The sequence below is a fragment of the Apteryx rowi genome, unplaced genomic scaffold (assembly GCF_003343035.1).
Source record: "Apteryx rowi isolate R43461 unplaced genomic scaffold, aptRow1 scaffold_197, whole genome shotgun sequence".
Taxonomy (NCBI): domain Eukaryota; kingdom Metazoa; phylum Chordata; class Aves; order Apterygiformes; family Apterygidae; genus Apteryx; species Apteryx rowi.
Window position 1 is genome coordinate 1,530,963 of NW_020448274.1, and position 21,908 is coordinate 1,552,870.

Below are 21,908 nucleotides of genomic sequence, written 5' to 3' on the forward strand. Positions count from 1 at the left end.
GAATCGTGTTGCCCTTGRTAACTTTCCAAGCTTGTGCCTTCCTCTTGCAAGGAAAGTACATTTAGTTGGCTCACAGAACTAGTTCCTGAAGAGGTTTTCCATTCAGAAGGGCAAGATTGCTATTTCCTTAGTTTGCAACTAGAGATCGTAGCTGCGCTGATAGCTGTTGTGAAATAGGTCAGAAAAATTAATTTCTTTCTTAGCCTGTGAAAGCTATACAAAAACTATATGGTTCTATAGCTAATGTCTTTCTGGTATAATGTCGTAACATTTCATTTGAAATACAAATGAAAAAATGTAAAATTAATGTTCTGTTAATTTTACTATTAAAAAAAAGAGGAATCGGTTTCCTGGCATACATAAGACTCAAGTGTCTCTTAGGAAACAGATTTATTTCCTTCCACGTGAGCTCAAAAGCAAACTAAGGATGGTAGTAGAAGCATGCGTTATTTCTGCCTCCTTAGCATCTGTGATTGGAGGCTACAGAAAGCTGACAGCTCTTCAACTTCGCCTTTACTTCCACTCCTTGAGGACAAGGCTTCTGCAGCCTCTTATTCCTTCCAGGCTGTAAGAGAGGAATTCAGCTATGTTCTCTCCCAATTTGCAGCATGACATGGAAGGATCCTATGCCTTCTCTGACTAGTTTCAGGAAGCCAAWGTATCATTAATCTGCTAAATTTCATATATTAGGAGAAAGAAGCTCACATTATACAAAAGGAATGTTAAAGCCTGTAGGAAAAAAATTAAACCTGTCAAACATTTATGTCAATTGACTGGATGCATTGATTTAAATAGCTGCATCTGCTTTTCATTACAACTACTGGCTACAAATGTCATCCCCGCACACCACTCCTGCAGCTCCACCTACAATTAATTACTGTGTGCATTGCTGACTCCTTTTGGCAGCCACCCCACTTCGCCTAATTCCCTAACACCACTGCTATTGTTTTCCTCCCCTTCCATCTGTTTTTGAATGTTGCCTACTCCCTCTAATAGCACTGATTAGTGAAGGTGAGGAAATGCCAGAGTGCTTAAGTAATATACAAATCATGGAAATGGACTTCGGCTACATCTTGCTTTTGTTTGGTCTAAGGGCATGGTTTCTATGGCAGTTAAAGCATTGGCTGTGTGTGTAATTAATAAAGATTAGTCAGAAGGCAAAGTTTGTGCAATAAAATTAGATTTAAACAGAGGGAGTTCCAACAGAGAAATACATCTAGTGGTATCTCTTCAAAGTCAATCAGCTATAAAAGCTGGTTAAGTTCTTGCCAATTTCATTCTCTGGGTGAATTAGGATATTCTTCAGAATTGGCACTAAAAAATATCTAATGAAAAGTAATCCTCTGTAGTATTTTTCTCTTTGTCTCCCCATTCTCCCAAACAAAGTTTGCATTGCTTCTTTAATAAATGTTTTTAACTTTCTTTCTCTCTTTTCTTGGCAAATAAGTCAACCTGTCACCCTGAATCAGGCACTCTCTTTTTTTACAGGGCTCTGTGGTAACAGCCCCTGAGATACCATATCTCAGTGCCAGCAAAAAAGGTCGTCTGTGGCTACACTTCATATGGCTTTCAGTTTTGCTTTGAACCAGAGCATCATTTCCATTTCTTAAGACCTTGCTGATGCATAGAAATTTGTGTATACTAAGCTACAAATGACAGCAGAGTGCTCCCAACTTGGATTGCCATCCTAAACTTGAAGCATTTCTAAAAACAGTGCAAGAACACCTCCCATTCTCTTTAATACTCTTACTATTTTGAAAAACAGAGCACGTCTTTGACAATGTTAATTTTCATTCATAAAAGTTGAACAGCTCTCATAGCCTGCTGATCTCTCCTCCCATATCTTGTAAATGCACATTGAGCCATTGTGCATTATTGTGTTTTCCACCAAAATACTCCTTGCTTATAGGGTCCCTCTGCAATGTTTGTGTCTTTTCTCCTTCAATAGTTTAGCTATTGATTAAACTTAAAAAATAAAAATTTAGCTAGCATTTTGCCATGTTACGATTAGAAGTTTTTCTAAAAGAATGAATTCTGTCACTTTTTCTTTGAGTTATATGACTAACATTAGGACAGTATATCCCATTATTTCTCTATATGAGTAAGAGAGGAGATGATAAAAAAATTACTGGTCCAAAGGCTCTTTCTATAGACATCAGGTGTGTTTTTTCTCCACCTCAAAGAAAAGGTGAAAGTAAATAAGCATGTTGCTTTGCAACAGTGTAATATAAGCTTTTCTGTATCTGACAAGCATATGCTGAAATAACACGTAGCTGTGTTCAGTAGAAAAACAGTGAATTGCCAGAATAAGAAAAGGAAATGGCCAGAGACAACTGCAAGTCTGACACTCAGATATCTCTTCTAAGTACCTACATGTGAACAGTGCACACAGACTGCAGTCAGTAGGCACAGGATTACTTGAGCTGTGTTACTGCCACAGGGGGCCCAGGCTGCCTTTCCACAATCCTTTTAAGATGACCTAGGTGATAGCTGCCACCAAAAGAGGTCATCACACTACCTTCCTGCAAACACACACCTTACTTATGTTGTATATTCCTCCTGCCTCTTCCACTGGTGCGACTGAGCTGCATGAGAACTGTTTTGGCTAAAAAGATATTCCTGGGAAGACCCTCTAGCTCCTCCTTTCTCTTGTCCATGTGGTCCTGCCTCTCTTCCCTGCTGCTCATCAGGGACTTTGCTGAATCACTTGAATTCATTAATCAACAGAAAATGACTTCTGATAGTTTGCTCTCATAATTATTTCAGGTTTTAGAGAGTTGGATCAGCTCATGGAGAAGTCTGGAGAGCACAAGAACTTGCACAGATAAACAGGGGGAGCAGGAGTCCCCCCCCATGGCAGTGGTGAGTCACTGTGTTCATTCTTTGACATCTCTTACCTTCCTTCAGTCCATCTGGGAATCCTCAGATTCCCACTGAAGCCCAAGCGTTTTTAGAGCCTTATGAAAGGCATAAGCCTCTTGAAGCTTAATTCTTCATGTGACAGGTGTAAGCAGTGTATTTACTCATCATGTTAGTTCATTTACATTGAGTTCTAAAGCTAAAGTTGTTTTTACACAGTAACTCTCTCTGGCTTAGCTTGTCCACAGGGGTCAGCTAAGGTGAAATTCAGCTCAACATTAAGACACCTTAATTAAGACACATATTTTGGTGTCTRAATGTGAGCAAGATGTCCAAGCTCCCATTATAGTCTGAAGAGTCAAGAACACAAGTCAGCCCATCTAAAGCAGACACCTGTATTTAGTCAGCTAAATAGCTCTTTAGGCTCCACTAACTATAATGGTAACTTAGACCTACCTGACACAAAGACATTTACATTCCTGGAGCTGTATCCTTCCATGGGGGATTCATGCAGTTGCCAAAACATGGGCCTCTGCCAAGATTTAGGCTGACAGATAAGACAGAATCTACAAGAGACCTGTGCTGTTCTGGACCAGCAGCTGGAAGCCAGGCTGCATACCCTAAATGATACTGGACTTGTGTGTGTAGGCAACTGAATCATATCCTGATTCCCTTGGGAGGGAAGGGTTTACCCTTATCTGGTTGGATTCTTCCAACAGCTCCCTTGATTTCAGTCAATAAAGAAGATGGGCAGTAGTGCATTACTGAGTTACATGCTAAGAGACATTCAACATACAGCAGTTTTCATAGAGACACTCATTTTCAGAGTTCATATACTGCTAGGACAGATTCCCTTTATTGCTGTAAGTAACTAATGAGATTTGTCAGAATATCTGATTTGTGGATTCAGCTGTAGGTGCAAATTTTGAACTAGTACAGCTTACTTATTTGCAACCACAGGCTGTTCCCACAAAAGGTAAACTGGGCTGCTAAATCAGTAACACATCTTGGGCAGTTCTGGGTATAGCATGCCCTATCTCTGTCTGTAAATTTAGGTCTGTGCTTCTATTTTTAGCTATATACATCTCAGTCAGTGAAAATATGGATCCCAGTTGGCCTTGCTTCTATACAAAGCAAGCTACAATCTACTTTATTCAATGAGAAATACTTGATTTCTCCTGATAAAATCTCTGCAGTCCATAAAAATTTAATTATCTGCAATAAAACACATTGTACCAGGACAGATCAAAGACAATACATTTATTAAACTGAGAAAAACAAACAAAACACTGACATAAGGAAAGTTAAATACAAACTGAAAGACACAAATCTTCTGACCGGCGTATAATGGCTTGTGTGACCAGTAAAGTACCAAAATGACATTCTGAGTTTGATTGAGGTATTTATCTATTTTTGGCAATAGAAACAGAGTAAGAAATTTCTTCCAAACACACACATAGGCATTAATTGTATTAGTGTCTATCATCTATGAAATTTTATATGAAACTAAATAATGTAGCTGTTAGAAAAATATAGCAGCAAATTAGCAGAATATCTAATGCACATTTACCATAAAGTCCGTGCTAAACTAAAAATCCCTCCCAATAGTTGGGCCCGGTCCTGTAGCCCTTGGTCACAGAGAGCATCAGTGAATTCAGTGGGAGACATCATGAGCAACAGCTGCATTCGCTGCACTTCATAAACTTCTGTTCAGGTTAAGAGAAAGGAAATGAACATCCCTATTTGCTTTCTAAGTAGTACTTCCGCTACGATGGAACTATGGCCTGCTAAGTTAACCTCTGAAGCACTAACAGTTCTTTGCAAAGCTCTGTAAAGTTCCTAATATACTTAAGAACAAAAAGCTTCCCCACTGAGTTTTGTTTTTCTCTCCTTTCCGTCTGAAAGCCTGCCTAAATGCAGTCAGAGGAGAGATGCTGCCAGGCTGCAAAAGAGAGAAACTTTTGAACAATACTGTATTCAATTCCCTTGTTCCATTGAAGTTATTTAATCCCAGTATAGCTTCAAAAATGAACTGCTGGCCAGATCCTGAAGTCCTTATTTTATCTGTTTAATCAATACTTTATGTGGCACAAATTAATGACTGTAGTGATAGCTTTGGCTGTAAGAGGGCTTCAGAACTTGGTCAAATGTGAAAAGATTATGCTGCTAAATCACTAGAGCTTATTCATGTGTGTTTCAAAATTGTTCAATGAAAGTGTAGTTCTACACTGTTAAATATTGTGGTCAACAAAAACTTGCTTATAAAAAAGTATATTATTAGTATTAACCAGGATCTGATGAAGCAGAAAATATCATTTGCCCAAATATTCTGTATATTTTAAAGTTTTCTACAAAACTTTGAATTTAATGTATATTTCTATATTAGTTACTGTAAGAAAGTAATAGGATCAGTCACTGTAAGTTCCTACAATATTTCAAAATTTCTCTAGGTTTCTTTGGAGGTACAAAATGGCTCTGTAAAAAAATCTATTCTTTTTTCTTTTTGCTGCAAACAAAACTTTTATAAAACAGAAAATACTTTTCTAAGATTGCAGCAATTGCATTGTTTAGATGGGTCATCATAATTAAACTACAGAGTGTAGTGTAATATAAAACATTTATGTTTTTATGACTAAAATATTAAAATATATTTTATTAATTTATATAAATCAAAATAAATGTGTTCTTTATTCAAACTGCTTTTGTTTTTTCACCTGTATGTTCAGTTCCCAATTACTGATATAAAGATCTCTGCCAACAGAATGATTTTTATTAAATTCTTAGACTTTAAACCGCCTGATTTTTAGCTTTATCAAAAAACATGTTTTACTGTACATTAAACATAGTAATTTCAATGCTTAGTATCACAAAAATCAACACCCACAATAACAAGACAGTCACTGCTAGTAAAACAGTCTCAAGACAAATTCATAGATAATATTTACAGAACACAATAGGAATATTTTGATGAATATTTTATGTTTCAACATTTCAGATAAAATTATAACAACCACAAGAAACTTTTAAACTTCATTTTGGTTTCAGCATACAAGCTCAAGCTGACTCTCTGCCATGAAATACTGCATACACCTAGTCAAAGAAGAGCTATGGCATGATTTTGTTCAGTTGGTCTGTGCTCACATAGCCACAAGATATGTTAAATTCTTTGTCTGGCACAGGCAGCGCAGTTGCATTGAGCACAAGGCCTTGGGGAGAGTGAACTATATGAATAGAAGTATAGTCTGGGACAGGCATCTCCGAAATGGGGGTTTCTATTGCCGCACCTCCAAGATTGACACCAGTAGTGGTAAGGCTCTCTGTGGTGAAGTAAGCGTCCTCGTTACAGCTTTGCTCCTGAACATGTGGCTCATCCTCTTCGTGTGAAGTCACAGCAATACATTTTTTCACATCTGCCTCACAGAAGTAGGCACTGTCCACGGTGAAGTTTTGTTCTGCGCAGCCTTCACACTCCGCTCTCCCCACCTTGGATTTCTGCCYGGGTGAGAGTACAACACTGCCTGCTGGAGTAATATCACTCACTTGCGCATAAAAGTCAGTATTTGTCGTACAGTTCTGGTTACTTAGCTGGGTATGGACCGACGGACTAGCTGATTTAACGCTGTCAGCAAAAGGTGGCCACGACTCATTATTTTCACACTGAACTTTAGCATTTTTAGTATTAGGCTCTTGGGTATCTGTGTCTAGGATTAGACTAGGAAGTAACTTGTTATCTTTCCTATCAAGGCACAAGAGATCCTCTTCTTTCTCAGTTATCTTTTTGAACTGGTCAGTATCAGAGATGGCATCACACGTGTCACTAGCACTGAAGTCTGTCTCTGGAATATCTGGTTCACAACAACTGGCCCGTCCAGAATCATCATCCTTCGCCCCCAGGCAACTGTGTGATTTCAGATGATCATCAGTTAGGAGCCTGTCGGTATCYGAACCTCTGTTCTTTTCATCAGGGTCCTCTATGTCCAGCTCAATAAACTCAACCCACAAGTCGTCATTGTATAGCTGTGTCTTGTAGCTGTCGTGGCTGGCTAAGATGGAGTTCACTTCATCTAACTTTCCTTTCTATAAAGCAAGAAAAAATGAAGGTTATAAAGGAACAAGCGAAAATGTTTGTGCTTTTTAAGATGTTAACTTAAGGAAAGATAACTGTAGCTGATGTAATAATTTCAAGGTGTGTTCTTCTGTACTTTATGAAAAACAATTTTATGGCAACTCGCCTCATTTCATAATTTCTTTCTACAAAACTGTTCTGCCTGGGAGAACAATTGTCACCTGGTACTACTGCAACGWTTGCCACTCTGAAGATTTCAGAGCATAACATTACCTTTAGGAGATCGGGGTCAATCCCTTTAATCTTTGGAACTGGCACAGGAGGAAAAATCAGCATTTTTAACCTGGGAAAAAAAAGATGGTTTTTAATTTGAAATGGTCCTTTTTGAGGAGTTCAGAAATACGGGAGTTTTACATTGCATTTTATACTTATTTACTTCAAAACTGAAATGCTTTAGGATTCAGTTTAAAATAATGATAAGGAGAAGGATTGTTTTCTTTCATTCCAAATAAAAAACAAGCTTTTTGCAGTCGTCCTTGTTGAAATCACACACATTTATGGTGGACTCCATTCTGGACTCCAGTCTTTGATAATTTAATGCTCTATAAAAGGAGAGTAAATTCCTAGAGCATTGTCAATAGTTTTCATTTTTACATAATTTGCAAAGGAACCTAATACAATTCTAAGTGTTCAGCATGACTTTCCTAAAGTTTTTTTTAGGGACAAAGTAGTCTTGCAGAAGGGCAATAAATGCAAGTAAGGGAACAGAAAAAGGGGGACTTGGTGAAAGGCAGTGAATTACTTTAGAACTAATAAACAAAACAACTGAAACACAACTGCAAAAATTTAGGCTAATGTTTTGCCATCTCTGTGATCCTTCTGTCTTCCCAATTATTAATGTAATAAGTAATTTATAATAACAGCAGTCTGGGTTTTATCCTTGTAGAGAAAGAACTAGTCACTTTCTAATGCATGATTACTTACTACAGAAATAGGTATTATTCTAGTCCTTCATAAAGCAAGTAAATTCAAATTATTTGAGGACAAAAAATCCAAATAGAAAGATGATTTTCCATTAATAATAATCCAATAATAGTGGGTCATGCCTATCTCCTCCATTTTACCTCCTTGCTTCTTTTGCAAATGGATGAACTGTACTTCCCAAAAGGCAAATCCCGCATTCTCTTTACACTGCATCGCTTGCCTATTTGAGAAGGTGAGTAAACTATGAGAATAGAAGATCCAAATCCAAATATTAGTTTTGCTGTATTTTTAGTGACCTTGGCGAGGCCCAGGAAGGATCTGAGGAGTCTTAAGAAGTGCTAGAGAGAGATTTAGGCACCTTCTGCTTAACTATGGAAGGCCCAAATTCCCCAGGTGTTTTGTTTTTTTGGCAGGCACTGCCCAGTAAGTTAGAATGACAGCCAAAAACCCCGTAACTTTCTGCCTAATCCCTGGAGGGGTTGTGCTTGCTGTGCACTGGCCATGCTCTCAGAGCAGCTACAGCACTGAGCACTGCATCTAATAAAACAGCTGAAAATTTCTACCACTCACTGCCTGGAGAGATCATTCAGGAGGGAGAACTAGGCTCAGTTCCTTTCTTATCCTCAGATAGTTCAAACCTGCATCTCTCAACTCTAAAGAGAATGAGCTAACCACTAAGGATAGGGCATCTGTCCTAGGGAGCCTCGTTTGGATCTTGTGAGGTCAGAGTGGAGGCAAATATGAATTGGTATTTGGCATCCTGCAGCTACAGGAGGAAACTGAACCTTGATATTTTGCATTATGGGAAATCTATGCAGTCTGCTCCTCTACAGAAGTTCCTACTCACACCACCACAAGGAGAGGGTAAAGGCTAAAAGGCCAGAAAAACTTTCCAGATAAAGGGCCCTCAGTGGAGGAAAGCTTCCTCCAATAATCATGATTAACATCTAAGATATGAAGCAGCTGTGATCAGATATGCTTCAGCCCTCAGGATTTTCTGTGACCAAGACCATTTTCTGTGACCACTACTTGCTCAGTGTACTGACTTTAGTAAGCTCCAGGTCCTACACGTGAGTTGCTCTCTCCCCATTCTGACACATCTAGATTTTCTCATGCATTGTGTCAGGAGTCTTGATGTTAGCTCCAGATCGGGATGCTATTACAGGGAGTGGCTGCCTAAAAGTTAAGCAATGCCAAAGCTTAGAGCTGCCTGCCTAAATTATTTTTTTAGAGCTAGCTCAAACTGCACCCATTGCTCCATCTTGCTTTCATTTCAATGATTTGCTGTCACGCTGGTGTGTGAAAAACACCTCAATGTTCATTTTCAGAGTGTATATATAAGACCACTGACATGCATGGGGGATTGACCATGATATTGCTCCATAATCTAGGACGGTACTGCCATGACATCCAAACTGAATTAATTCTGCCAAAACCCATCCTTGAACACACATTTTAGGCAACAAATTCACTTTGAAACCATTATGTCATTTTTATAAATGACACAATCCTGAGCTTTGTTTTGTTTTAGTCATGTTATTTATAGGAGCAGCAATCTGTCCATAGCGACCAAATACTGCCTTATGACTCAAGCTCTTTCCCTTGGCTCAGTGAAGAAATAGTCAGTGATCRGCTGAATAGTCTAAGAACAACAAATATACTGACATATGTTTGTGTGAAATTTTTGAACAATAAGTGTGTAAAATAGTATTTACAAAATTTGAACAGACTAAAAACCCAACCCCATTCAAAGCCTAAGTAAATTAGCCAAATAAATACTGTGCTATGAAATGCTCTGCAATCCAAAAGGAACAGGAGCTGTCGATCAGACTCCCACTGCTCAAGGCCCAGTGCTTATAAATGCCAGCATCCATGTAGCTTAAGAGGATGGGAAACAATCCCCAAAATAGTTTCTAGTCCCCCAAATTTAAAAAAATTGAAGCACCCTATTTTTTAAACTACAAGTAAAGAAAACCTGACAGATAAAAACTCCCTACCTTGGTTGTTTGGACAACAGGACTAAGATCACTGTTACAGCCAGCCCACATGCTCCAAAGATGACAACTAAGAACCAGGGAAACTCAATTTCTGAAACAACAGAACAAAAACTTATTAGCAGGAATCTGCATCTCTGTTGCATCTTTAATTTCAACCTTCTCTTCTGCTGCCCAAGGATTCCAAAGCCATAAAAACTGATATGGGAATTTCTGGTTACTTAAATGTGAAAATTTTGTATTAAACAAACAAAAATACCCTTTTAGTCTCAATAGTTTCCATATTGCATTTGTGAGTCTACTTAGACTCCTTGCAAAAACAGACTGAGCTTTTTAATATAAACAAAATCCTAGCAGAGACAACATAAGAAGCAAAAACAGTCATGAGAGGAACATCCTGCCTGCTTGGAACATGCCAGTAGTCGTGACAGCATATAATGCTGCAGACCATGTTGCTGCTTCTGTCAGCCAAAACTCAGTGAACACTATTTATCGTGTGTAACTCTACTAAATCATAGGCAAACCATCCCTCTGTCACAGAAACTAAAACATGGCTGTGTCATAACACTACTCTTTAAATGGTGGAATATTAATTATGTTGTGAGCAGTGTCAAATGCAAAAAAAAAAAGATTTCTTTTCCTCTTTGTATTTACATTGCAGATCGTTACAAGGAGAGAACTTAGCTGACTGATAAAAGTGGTTTGGTAGGAATAAAGAACAATGCTGATAAATGAAATATTTTCTCTCTTAAATACTGGCAATTCCATCATACTCAAGATGGCACTGTAGAAAATACAAAGTATACTAAAATTTCTTCTGGCTGTAGCCTTAGATTCTTCTCATTTGTTGCCAATGTTAAGTTTTCCAAACAAACTTCACTTATTTTTGTGGCCAAGAAATACTGGACAGGGAGCTTTAGAGTTCTATATATGAATATAAATATGTGGCCTTTCGGAAAAAAAAAATATTTTCAGGCGCTGGTTTTAGCCCTCTGTTCACAGCTTAGATTTTGACTGGACATGTTTTGAAGCATGAGTATTTAAAGTTTTACATGGATAGGCCTATGTTAGACAGGTCCCTATTTTGATCGAGGAGAAGCAGTAACTCCTTTTCATGTCAGTGAGAGCTGTGAATACCCTGCTGCTTTGAAAAATTGGAAGAGTACATTAAAATTTAAATGCTTAACTTTTAACACTGAAAATTTCAAGTTTAATTCTATGTTCCTAAAGGTGAAGTACCAAACAAGCAAAAATAAATTTTGCCACACCACAGTATGCTGTCTCAATTTTCTTGTGCAGAATTTCCAACCTAGTCCTAATCCAGCAACTCAATACATGGAGGGGAAATCATCCACCAAATCAGATCACTGCTGCTGTGTGAGACATATAGATAGCTGGGTTGTAGTGACTGAGGAAAACTGTACAAGTATGACAACTTAGATTTTCATAGTATTTTCATTTTGTTCATATGAAAACTGTGACAACTTAATTCAAATTGATTCGGAGTAACATAAATAATGCCAAGTGTTCATATGAACTAGAAAAGAAAACTATTAATATAAAAAATTTAAAAAGGGGGAATCTAGCAAGATTTTGAAAGATAAGAGTTATGTCTGGTTTTATTTAACACCTCCACTTATATTCTAGAAAACAAAATGAAACAGCCTGTTAAAAGGATTTGCTGAAGAGATCATATTTTGAAGAGTTAGTTTAGCAGCTCAGACCTGAAAATGCTTTAGAATAAGGCACTACCTCATTCTTTTAATAGAGAAAAGGTGGTGCCCAGCAGTTGTTTCTCCTTCTATCTTATTTAATAGCATTTTAAAAACAAGTACAAGCACAGAAGCAAGAATCAGGAAAACACTATCCTTGACAGTTTCAGGCAGATCAGGAAAGCACACCACAGTTCTGATAACAGACTTAGCCAGTTGTATGGAAGTGACAATTCTCTTCTTCACTTTTGGAGTGATCAGTTTACACAATGAAGTATGAGATTTGACTTTCTTTCTTTTAGGCTCTATAGTGTGGGCAACAGCAGTTATTATTTCTGATTCTTGAAGCTATCCATATTTTTGCTCTTTGAAGAGCTGGGRGTTTTGCTCGGTTTACTTGTGAACCTGTATATGAAACTTGTATACTCTCAATCTCATCAAATGAGTTTCACATATTAGATTGAATTACCAATCTATTCAGGTATAAAACATAAAAGGAAAGGAGAAATCAAAAAAAAAAGACAAAAACCACAGCAACGCTTATAAAAACTTTGCTACATTTTTCTTATTTACCTTCAGCACAATGAACAAATTCAACGCCAGTTTGAGAAAAAGATACATAAAGGATTTCACTGAACTCCCCAAATTTTTCAGAAGTACGTTGTCTTGATCGAACTCTTATCTCATAATCTCTTCCCATCTTCAGAGAGTACAGTGGAACCATTGTTGAGAGCCTGGGTTCTAACTGTAAAGACAGAATGACTGTGATTTATTTGTTTGAGTTGTACTTGCAAAATTATACTGCTTCTTGATTTCAAAAATAAGCATTTAAAGGCATTTTTGCTACTTGGAACCTTTAAGGGCACCACAAGAAGAGTTCAGAGAAAATTCACACCATTTACTTTGGACTTACTAGCCATCAGACTCTGCTGTGATTCAGGACACCAAGGTGGAGAATCCAAGTTCTCTGTAAGTCCACTCAATGAAGAAAGGCAGCTGCCCCCAGTTATATGCTGTAAGTAGGTGGTGTGAATATCTCCCAATGCTCTTATCAAGTTGTAAATCTTTTTTGCTGTTATAACACACCATTACCAACTTCACAATGCCAAAAACCTTGTTAAAATAACATGAAAGTCCTAAAACTACTGCAGTCCCCACTACAGAATCTATCTTAAGAAGGAAAGTGATTTAAAGGCCTTCTAGCCAAATTTATTACATGTCTTACAAATCTGCTTTTTTTGGGAAGACTGCATAGCTTCCAAAATCTTCAACTATATATAAACGAGATAATGCATAGAGACACCGGTAGAGCTGGGATCAGACTGTAGTTCTAAAGATTTTTACAATTAAGTATTAACTGCAGCATACTTGGATATTGCTGCATACCAAACTACATGGGAAGTCACACTGGAGGTCTTAATATGTGAAATCTCTCCTTATATTCCTCCTCTACAGAATATATTTTCTCACTCCAACAGACCAGCACAAGTATACAAAAAATAAGGAAAATGTGCACAAAATATAAACACATCTGGCAGGTGTTATATTCTACTTTTATTTCAGAATCAAGGACAATACTGGCAAAAATGATCATGAGCTAGGAGTTAAAACAGCTGGAAAACAATAGCCATTGGGGATTTAAAAGAAGCTTCAGCAATGCAATCCTACTATTACTGTACCTGCATAAACTACAACTTGAAACACATTCTGTAGGTAGCTATGATCTGTGAAGTACTTGTGATCCTTAACATCTCTAGATTGAAGTGTTTTGAGCGCTAATCAGTCAGATTTGGCAAGAGGCAGTGATCACGGACTGATCCTTTTCTCTGCCAGTAGTTCAGAGCTGGACATTGGAGAAGCATTGCTCTGCGTCACGGAAGTTATTATAGTGTGAAGCCAATCCAGTTGGAAAGTGGCAGGGAGGGAATACAATCTACACTAGCCCATGTTACTTATTTCATGCTATGAAGCCACAAAGAAATAGTACACTAAGTTTTTACACTARGTGTTTTTACTGAGACAATTAAAGGAGATTCTTATGACAGGGATGCTAGGCCACATAAAATCTTATGTACCCCAGATAATGGTGGCCAAAGCACTTGGAAAGGGCAGTATACAGGCCAAAATGGAGACCTGGAAAATATGAAGTATAATTACTGCAGCTGTGTAATTGAAATGAACTGAACTTGCTAGAGTTGCTAAAAAAACAGGTAATTGATTAATAGGCAGGATATCTCTAGTTCTTCAATGGACTAACAAAGGTTTACATAAGACACCTGGATGGTGCAAGATGTATAGACTGAAGAAGGTACAGCATGAACTGAATAGAACGTGCTACTAAGGAATAGCCTGTGTCATATGGATCAAATCAATTAAAAACTGTAGGAGAGACACATGATAAAAGATAACCAATAAAAACGAATGGCAGCGCATAGGAAACTCATTTAAAGTATCTGAAAGGGAGCTTGGAATCAAACTCTGGGTTGCTGGACCCTACTGCACGTGGTTTACTTAGCGCACRCTGTTATGCCCGTGACTACCACACTGTTCTGACTACGGACACGTGTGACAAATCTGGCGTCACGCTGAGCTGTGCAACTGCCCAGCCCCTGCGAGAGGGGGGGAAAACCGAGCAACTGCTTGTCAGCAGCGGGCCAGAGCCCCCGGGGCGCTGAGGGTGCCCACCGGGACAGCAGCACCCGGGGCAGAGCCTGGCCCGGGCGCCGCAGCCAGCGCAGCAACTGAACCACTGGCTTTAACTGCCCCGGCGGGAAGAAGAGCGAAACCCCACACGTTCAGAGCGCACGGGGCAGGCGCAGCGCAAGGTGCGGCGCCCCTGCAGCACAGAGCTCCCGGGGAGAGCAGGCTGTCTGCCTAGCGCAGGGCGGGGAGACGACACCGGCACCCCCAAACGGCCCGCCTGCCTCTCAGGAAGGCCCATCGGCTCAGTCACAGTGCTCTGCGGACGTAGCTATGGCCTTCGTGCTTCGCGGCCCTAAGAATACTGCACTGCGATGTAAAATTGACCTTTTCCAGCAAAAATTCAACAAGATATGAGAGCCAGCAGTGAGTCCTCCCTCATCCAGTCCTCTTCACTGAGGACTGACTTGTGATCATCGATGTCATCCCACGGCAGGTAGATTTGGGCCTGTATTTTTTTGTAAATAAATCAAAAGATCAATCCAATCTAAAATATGATAAATCCTAGAGGAAAATTAGACTTTCAAGATTCCCTGTTTTGCATACATTTTTAGGCACTTCACAGTTAGCCACTTCCCTTCTAGATCATCACTCCACTACTGTTCACATGACAAGCGAGTTTTCACACCTTCTTAGAAGAACACAACAGCCTCACAGAGACTGTACAACTGCTGCTGCTCATAACTGGCAAACTTGCACTGACATAAGCGGGGACAGACTTTCAGTCCAGTGAATGAAACGGGCGACACTTCAAGATAACAGCAGAATTTTAAAAAGTTACTTAACAAAGAGCTAGTAACAATAGCAAAAGCTTTTCAAAGTGTAAACTAGACTAAATGTGGCTCTGTCTCATGAACAGCGGCTAAACAAGGATGGGGATTTTACTGTTTTAGGAAGTTGCTCAGGAAATAATTTTGATTCTTTTAGCACTATGACTTACTGTTGCAGTACTTTATTAATTAAATAATGTTTTATCCCTCTATCAATATGTAAGTTATCTACTTTCAATTATCAAATGGATTGAGGGAAACAGGTATGATGTACATGAAAAACCAAACAGGTTCATCCCAAAGCATCTAAAATAAAATTACAAACAAGTCTGATTTGATAAGTACCATAAATTCATTTTTGTATCAGTTATATGTAGAAAGCACTATGACATAGTTAAGTAGCCAGAGATCATCCTTTGTGTATAAAACTAGTAATTTCATAATGGAAAATATAACTTTCCACTGGACATCCATCAATAGTACCTCTTTACTGCTTCAACATTCATTTTAGAAGATATCTGCAGAAAGTAACGCAAAGAGTGAAATCACGTCAATCTACTGTTGCCATTAGGAATTTTGCTATTGTCTTAGTCCAGACCAAAATTTTGTCTAGAAATTTCAGTTTTGTGTTCTAATTGATAGTTTTGCAAGGAATTATGCCATGCTGTGTAAGCTGAAAGGCATGATAATATACAATACAGCCCCAATACAACATAATCTGTGATACTATTTTCTTGAGGCAAGTACAGCATTCAGCAATTCCTTAATGGTTTTCTGACAGAAGAAAGAGTGAGCTTCAAGTCTTTGCCCTCCTGAGAAGAACTATTCTCAAGGCATACTGGAATTACTGATGGTAATGGAACAAGCAAAGAGATTTATTAGGGTATTTATATGATTGATAGCTAAAGGCTTATAAAAAATCAAGACTGGGCATTTTTAAAGAGGTACCTGTATTGCCATCTTCTTTTGTAAGTCTCATACAAAACCCCTGCAGGCTTTCAAGTTGTTCTTAAGGAGCATTGATTTATTGCCTAAACTTAACCCATTAGTAGGCTTTAAAATATAGAAGGTATACAGTAAATAAATACAACCTAACTCAGTATAGAAAGAAATTCAGACAAGGAAAAAGTTATAGACATTATAGGTCCTGCCTGACTATAGACTTACTAATGAGAAATAAAACAAACAGAAAATGTTAGCATTGAAAAGGATCAGAGGTGAGAAGGGGTCGAAGGTCTTCCACAGATGAAGGCCAACAAATCAACTTGACTATAAATGTTTCAGTTGGTAAATTTGCGTTTTATAAATTAAGACAAATTCTTAACAGTGTTATCTGCTTTCCTTCTGTCAGTTAACTCAGTTCCTCTTAATAAGATGATAAAAGAAGGGTTCTACTCTGAAATGATTTTCTTATTTCATTGAACTGATGTTTAGGAAGAAGTCCCCATATCCAAATATTCTGCAACACTCTGACACTTAGCCTAGACGTTCAGGTAAGCTGGGTACAACTTCTTCCCCATAACAGGAAAACTAACTTCATGAGAAGTTAGTGATCTTCAAAAGAAAACTTAAAGATTTGGAGTATAAACATTTTATTTCTTCATGTCCTATCTTTATAGACACATTTTTCACATTGCTTTCTCGTATGAAACCTGTATGTCTTATCTATGTTGCATTGTTTGCATTTGCTTACTATATCAAATTTTAAATTATAAGTAATTTTTTTTTTAAATCTTTTGAAACCATATCCATAAATACCAGAATTTTACAGATGCCCTGGAAAATCTGGACTGACACTGTGACATTTTCCAAGAATAAAATACCTATTCCAACTATTAAAAATAGCACACACTGTTTCAAATAGCTGAGATTCAGGAAACCAATAGAGAAATATTTTATCCTTGAAAAACTTGTATATATCTGACTTACTATACTTTCTAATCTAACACAGGGATCTCAGGGTCTTTTACTATTAACCTGTGTGCCAACTATCTGGACATGAAAAGTTATGATATTTGTCAGAAAACTTCAGAAGAACACAGGTAGATTGTTTAAAACTTAAGGTATCATCTAATTAGCAATTACAAACCTGTTACTTTTCATAATAGTACAAAAGTGTTAGGGACAGAACAAGCCTGCACTGTACTACTTTTACATAACAAGTATTTGCTTCGTACCTCCTTCCATTTTGTCTCATTAACTTCTTTGTACTGCAATTCATACTCCAGAGTAATCCATCCCTTCTGAACATCTGCTGTTGGTGGTGGATCCCATCTTACTTGGATATCCCCATGGATCCCAGTCTGACTAGTATTTAGCAGAGTCCAGTTAAGGTGGACAGGGGGATCAGGTAGTACTGTTTAAACAGAGTATTTGGAATAAAACAGCCAGTTTTCAATGTGAAATGACCATTCTTGCTACACACTGCTAAATGATTTCAGGACTTAAAAAGCATATTAACCACACATTTGCTGATTAGCCTCTAATTCTATGAATTAATGACAAAGTCACTAAAGGTTTGGTAATAAGAAGGCATCCTGCCACTGGAGGCAGACACGCTCTGTGTAAATCTTATCCGAGTGACTAATAAAGACTAAGAATGTATTACCTGTTACACTGTATTTTCCAATAGCAGCTTATAAAACACTGAGATGTAAACAATTGTCCATCAAAATTTAAATTTTTAAATTTAAATTTAGAGTTCTGATTATGAATAAAAACAATAATTGCTGTTACATATTTTGTAACTACTTCAGAAATAATGTAGAAGCTCATTGATAAAGTACAGTATCTGAAAAATGACTGCACTTCTGTTGAGCTGAAGGAAAGGGAACAGGGGGCGTTCTAGTCACTTGCAGGACTAAAGTGTTAATTGCCGGTCCGTATATCACTGATCTGAGCAAACAGTAACATCCAGAAAGTTGAAGGACAGTCACAATTCGTATGGCAATAAATATAAGCTCTAGCTTAGAAATGCTAGACATGCTGATTCTGCAGACTAGTGCTGATTCAGGAACAAAAACTTATTTGGTTCCAGAACTTTGCAGAATCAAGATTTTGGGACACCGTCCTTGCTCATAAAGAACAGGGTGTGTAGCGTCCATTAGAAAGGGCCTGGAGTGACGGCAAAGACAAACTCATCTGCACACATTTGAGCAACCCTGGTATTCATAAAGAGAAACCACACATTTACTTTTATCCTTTTAGCATTCTTTCATCCTGGGCAATACGTTCTGGTGCAGATCACATTACATATGTTACAAAACCAAACCCTTTTCTATACGTTGTATTTTTTAAAACTAACCTTCAACCTCTCTCAAGAGGGAGAATTTAAATACAGTATGAATAATAAGAAAGCTTATAGAACCATACCTACTGTGGTATAAAAATATAGCGTTAAAATGCAAAATGGAAGCATACCTATTTCATCAACGCTGAAACATTTTTCATCAAATACTTCATCTTTATTGGCAAGCTTAACACAATATGGTATCCAAATAGAGGTGTAAGATGTGTTGAAATAACAGCTATTTTCTCCTGCWGTGATATAATCAGGACATTCTTTCCAGTCTTCATCATTCCTACAAAGACAATAGAAACATAATATAAATGTGAGAGAGATTTATAGATTTCATAAGATACAAATTATAGATGTTACAAAACACATTATTGCTAAGTCATAAGTTGTATGGAAGTGAGAAATACATGTCAATATTTATTGTGATTTACAATGAAGCCAAACCATTATCCAAGCTACCTGCATAGATGTGTCTAGGTTCTCATGTACTGTTAGTGGCATTTCCGTGGTTTGGACGGCACTGCTGAAGGAACAGTCAGAGGTAATATTTTAAGCAACTGCTGTTCAGGCTAAATTAAATTGCAACAAGATGCTCATCTACGTAATGAGATCTGAAACACTGCAAGGCAGTCCATAAGGCCGATCAGTACTGCAGCCTGCAAAGCTAAACCCAGGGGAGTGAGTTTCCCTGAGGAACTGAATGCGAATGCAGGCACTGGGGTATTGATGGCTCGCACTGGAAGTGCCCATGGGTGAATGCTGCAAGGGACATGGCACAAACCAGTGGAGAACTGTGCACTGTGCCGGGGAAGAGAAATACAGCGCTGCGAGTGAGGAAGGGCCCAGCTCCTCGGGATACAGGACTTCTAAGACACAGGCTTGGAACTACTAGCAAAGAAACTACTTACGTTTTTCCATTCTGACTTTGTTCAGATATTCATGTTATTTATAGATTAAAGAATTGCAGCAGGAATATCATATTCATATAGATCATTTCACCTCTTAAAAGAGAGAACCTAGCGAAGTCATAAAGAGTGGCTTGAATACTCAGACTGAGAAATACTGCTACTACATACTGCCATTTTCAGATGGCTGAGCTGAAATTATCTAGCAGGTCCAAACCCCAAAATGTCTTCAATTAAAGCAAAATGGGAAGGACCAGATTGTTAGAAATATTCTACAGGAAAAGTGACAGATGTTTACTCAGTGCTTCTAAAATCACTTTAGAAAAACAAATCTCACAGTGAATAGATCTGCTGTTGCTGTTGTTTATCTCTAACACTACTCTCAGACCAAATGTAGACTGAATAGGGATCTTTACAAACATACTGTTAGATGTTTGTTGGAGAAATAACAGTCTTGCTTTTTAAAAAGTATAACAAAAACGTCTCTTCTTACTAAGAGCCATTGAAGCTGCACAGGAGGATTAGGTGGAAACAGAGTTATGCCAAGTGCAGCCTTCAATACTTGAGTGGCTGTTTAAGAACTAAAATTTGAAATGTAGATGCTACATAAACTAAGAAAAGAGCATTCATGCCACTAGGCACAGGTCTTGCAGTTATCTGGTGAGACTAGACACTTTTCTAAAAGAAATGCTGTAGCTCTGCCAAAGTCAGGACTTGATGAAGGTGTTATGAGATAATATGGCCTGTGTTATGGATGAGACTGGGTTAGGTGGTACAGCTGTGTCCTGAGCCTTAAATGTTGTTTGCACATTAAAACAGAAATATTTTCGAAGTGGATGTTTAGTTCACAACTTTTATCACAGTATACTTAGTTCTGGGGCAAAGATGAAACACCTGATTTGGTTAACTTATGTGGCACTGTTTTATCGCAGTTTCATTAATTTTTGAAGTTTGTACTCTCTCGGTGCTTGCCACTGACAACTGTCAGCTAATCATTTACACATAAACAGTGGTTTTTATCTTGAATCCCTATATTTCTGAGAGGTCCAGGAAAAGCAACTAAGAAATRCCATTAAGCTTAAGTTTGCTAAGTAAATGTATCATCACAGTAGAAAGTCTAAAAAAAGTATGAGAACCAGTATGTTAGCTGGAACATAAATTCACATCCCCCTCTAGTTCACGTGAACAAGAGTTTTGTCCTTAACAGCCAGTACTGGCAATGTGCATGTCCTCTTTCAGGCTACTCACTTTAACACCTGAAAATTACAGATGCTTAAGTAAAATGTGAATCTAAGCCATTTAATTCAACAGGACTCAATAAAACATAATGCCCAGTCTCAGAGCAGACCTCCTGGACATACACATTCAGAATTTAAACTAGCATTTGATCAATGAAGCTTTTATAAAACTTTAATAAAAATCTGAGAGGGACTTGGATCCAAAATCCACATACATAATGCAGGGACATAAAGAATCTCACAGCTGCATGTTATGTCGATAAGAAATAAACTGAAGTTCCATATTAAATCTCCCTTCCCAAGCCATACAGTGTTCAAATTTGGATTCTGCAACATGGACCTATATTTATTAAGAATGTTTTCTTAATTATCTCCCAAGTAACACTGGTCACTGCAAAAGGCTTTATAATTAATAAAGAATTCTAACATTGAAAAATATGCATTTAAAACACAATTTTATGCCCTTAAAACACAGTATGGTTCATATCATAGCAAGAAAGCAATGAGATAACAGGCATATCTAAATATATGACTTTCTTTCTTTCTTTCTCTTTCTTTCTTTCTTCTGTTCTTTCATTCTTTGGTTCTTTTCATTTTAGTACCTTTTCATGTACAACAGTTGTATTGTTCCTGGAGCAGTTAGGTTATAAAAATTTCCATCAGTCCAATAACATGAAAATGTCTCCAGTTCAGGTGATCTGCACTTGCTGATTTGTGGCCACCGCAGAAGTTCTGTCATGAAAAATGGCAGGAGACAGAATGAGACTTAAAAACATAAACCAGACTAACACGCAGTTAAAATGAAACTTGGCATTTTTACAAGCAATTATCTTTTTCTTTCAATCACTTATGTACAATGAGGCAAGATTTAAAATCCTCTTACATACATATATCTAGGTGACTATACCTGTAAAAGTCAAATTAGCAAGACAGAAAAAACTATTGTGCAGTGAGGAAATTTTAGTATCACAGCCTCATACACAGAGCGGGGATACGTCAACACTGTGGCTGTAGTTCAGTACAGACATACCTGAATTAGCCCAGCACTTGCTTTAAGAAACTGTGGTACTCCAGAGCTCACCATTGGTCTAACCACAGCTTAAGTATTTACCCAGCTGAGCAGTTTTGCAATGTATCAGGCGCTGCAGGGCTAACTCAGTGTAGCTACCTTGAACTGAGTTCAGGTTTGACTACCCTACATTGTGTAGATATAACCTTGCTCTAAGAGAGATAAGGGCAGCTCTAAGCATGTGCCTATGGTGCCACATGTTGCTTCTATGTTCATAATTTCTATTCTTTGTCAAAACTGAAATGACGTAGGACCATGAAATGGCAGGTACAACTAGTCAACCTTGTCAATCCTTGTGAAAAAAATAAAAACA

General features: G+C 37.9%; 1 protein-coding gene across 1 annotated transcript; it reads right to left on the reverse strand.

The window, feature by feature from the left end:
* Nucleotides 1-5,437: 5,437 nt before the first annotated feature.
* GHR (growth hormone receptor) lies at nt 5,438-21,265 on the reverse strand. The gene is made up of 7 exons (XM_026062927.1): nt 21,129-21,265; nt 18,506-18,666; nt 17,263-17,441; nt 12,189-12,360; nt 9,907-9,997; nt 7,199-7,268; nt 5,438-6,936 (listed from the first exon to the last, which is right to left on the reverse strand). The coding sequence occupies exons 1-7, from the start codon at nt 21,263-21,265 to the stop codon at nt 5,965-5,967; spliced, it is 1,782 nt and encodes a 593-aa protein (XP_025918712.1). The 3' UTR covers nt 5,438-5,964.
* Nucleotides 21,266-21,908: the final 643 nt, after the last annotated feature.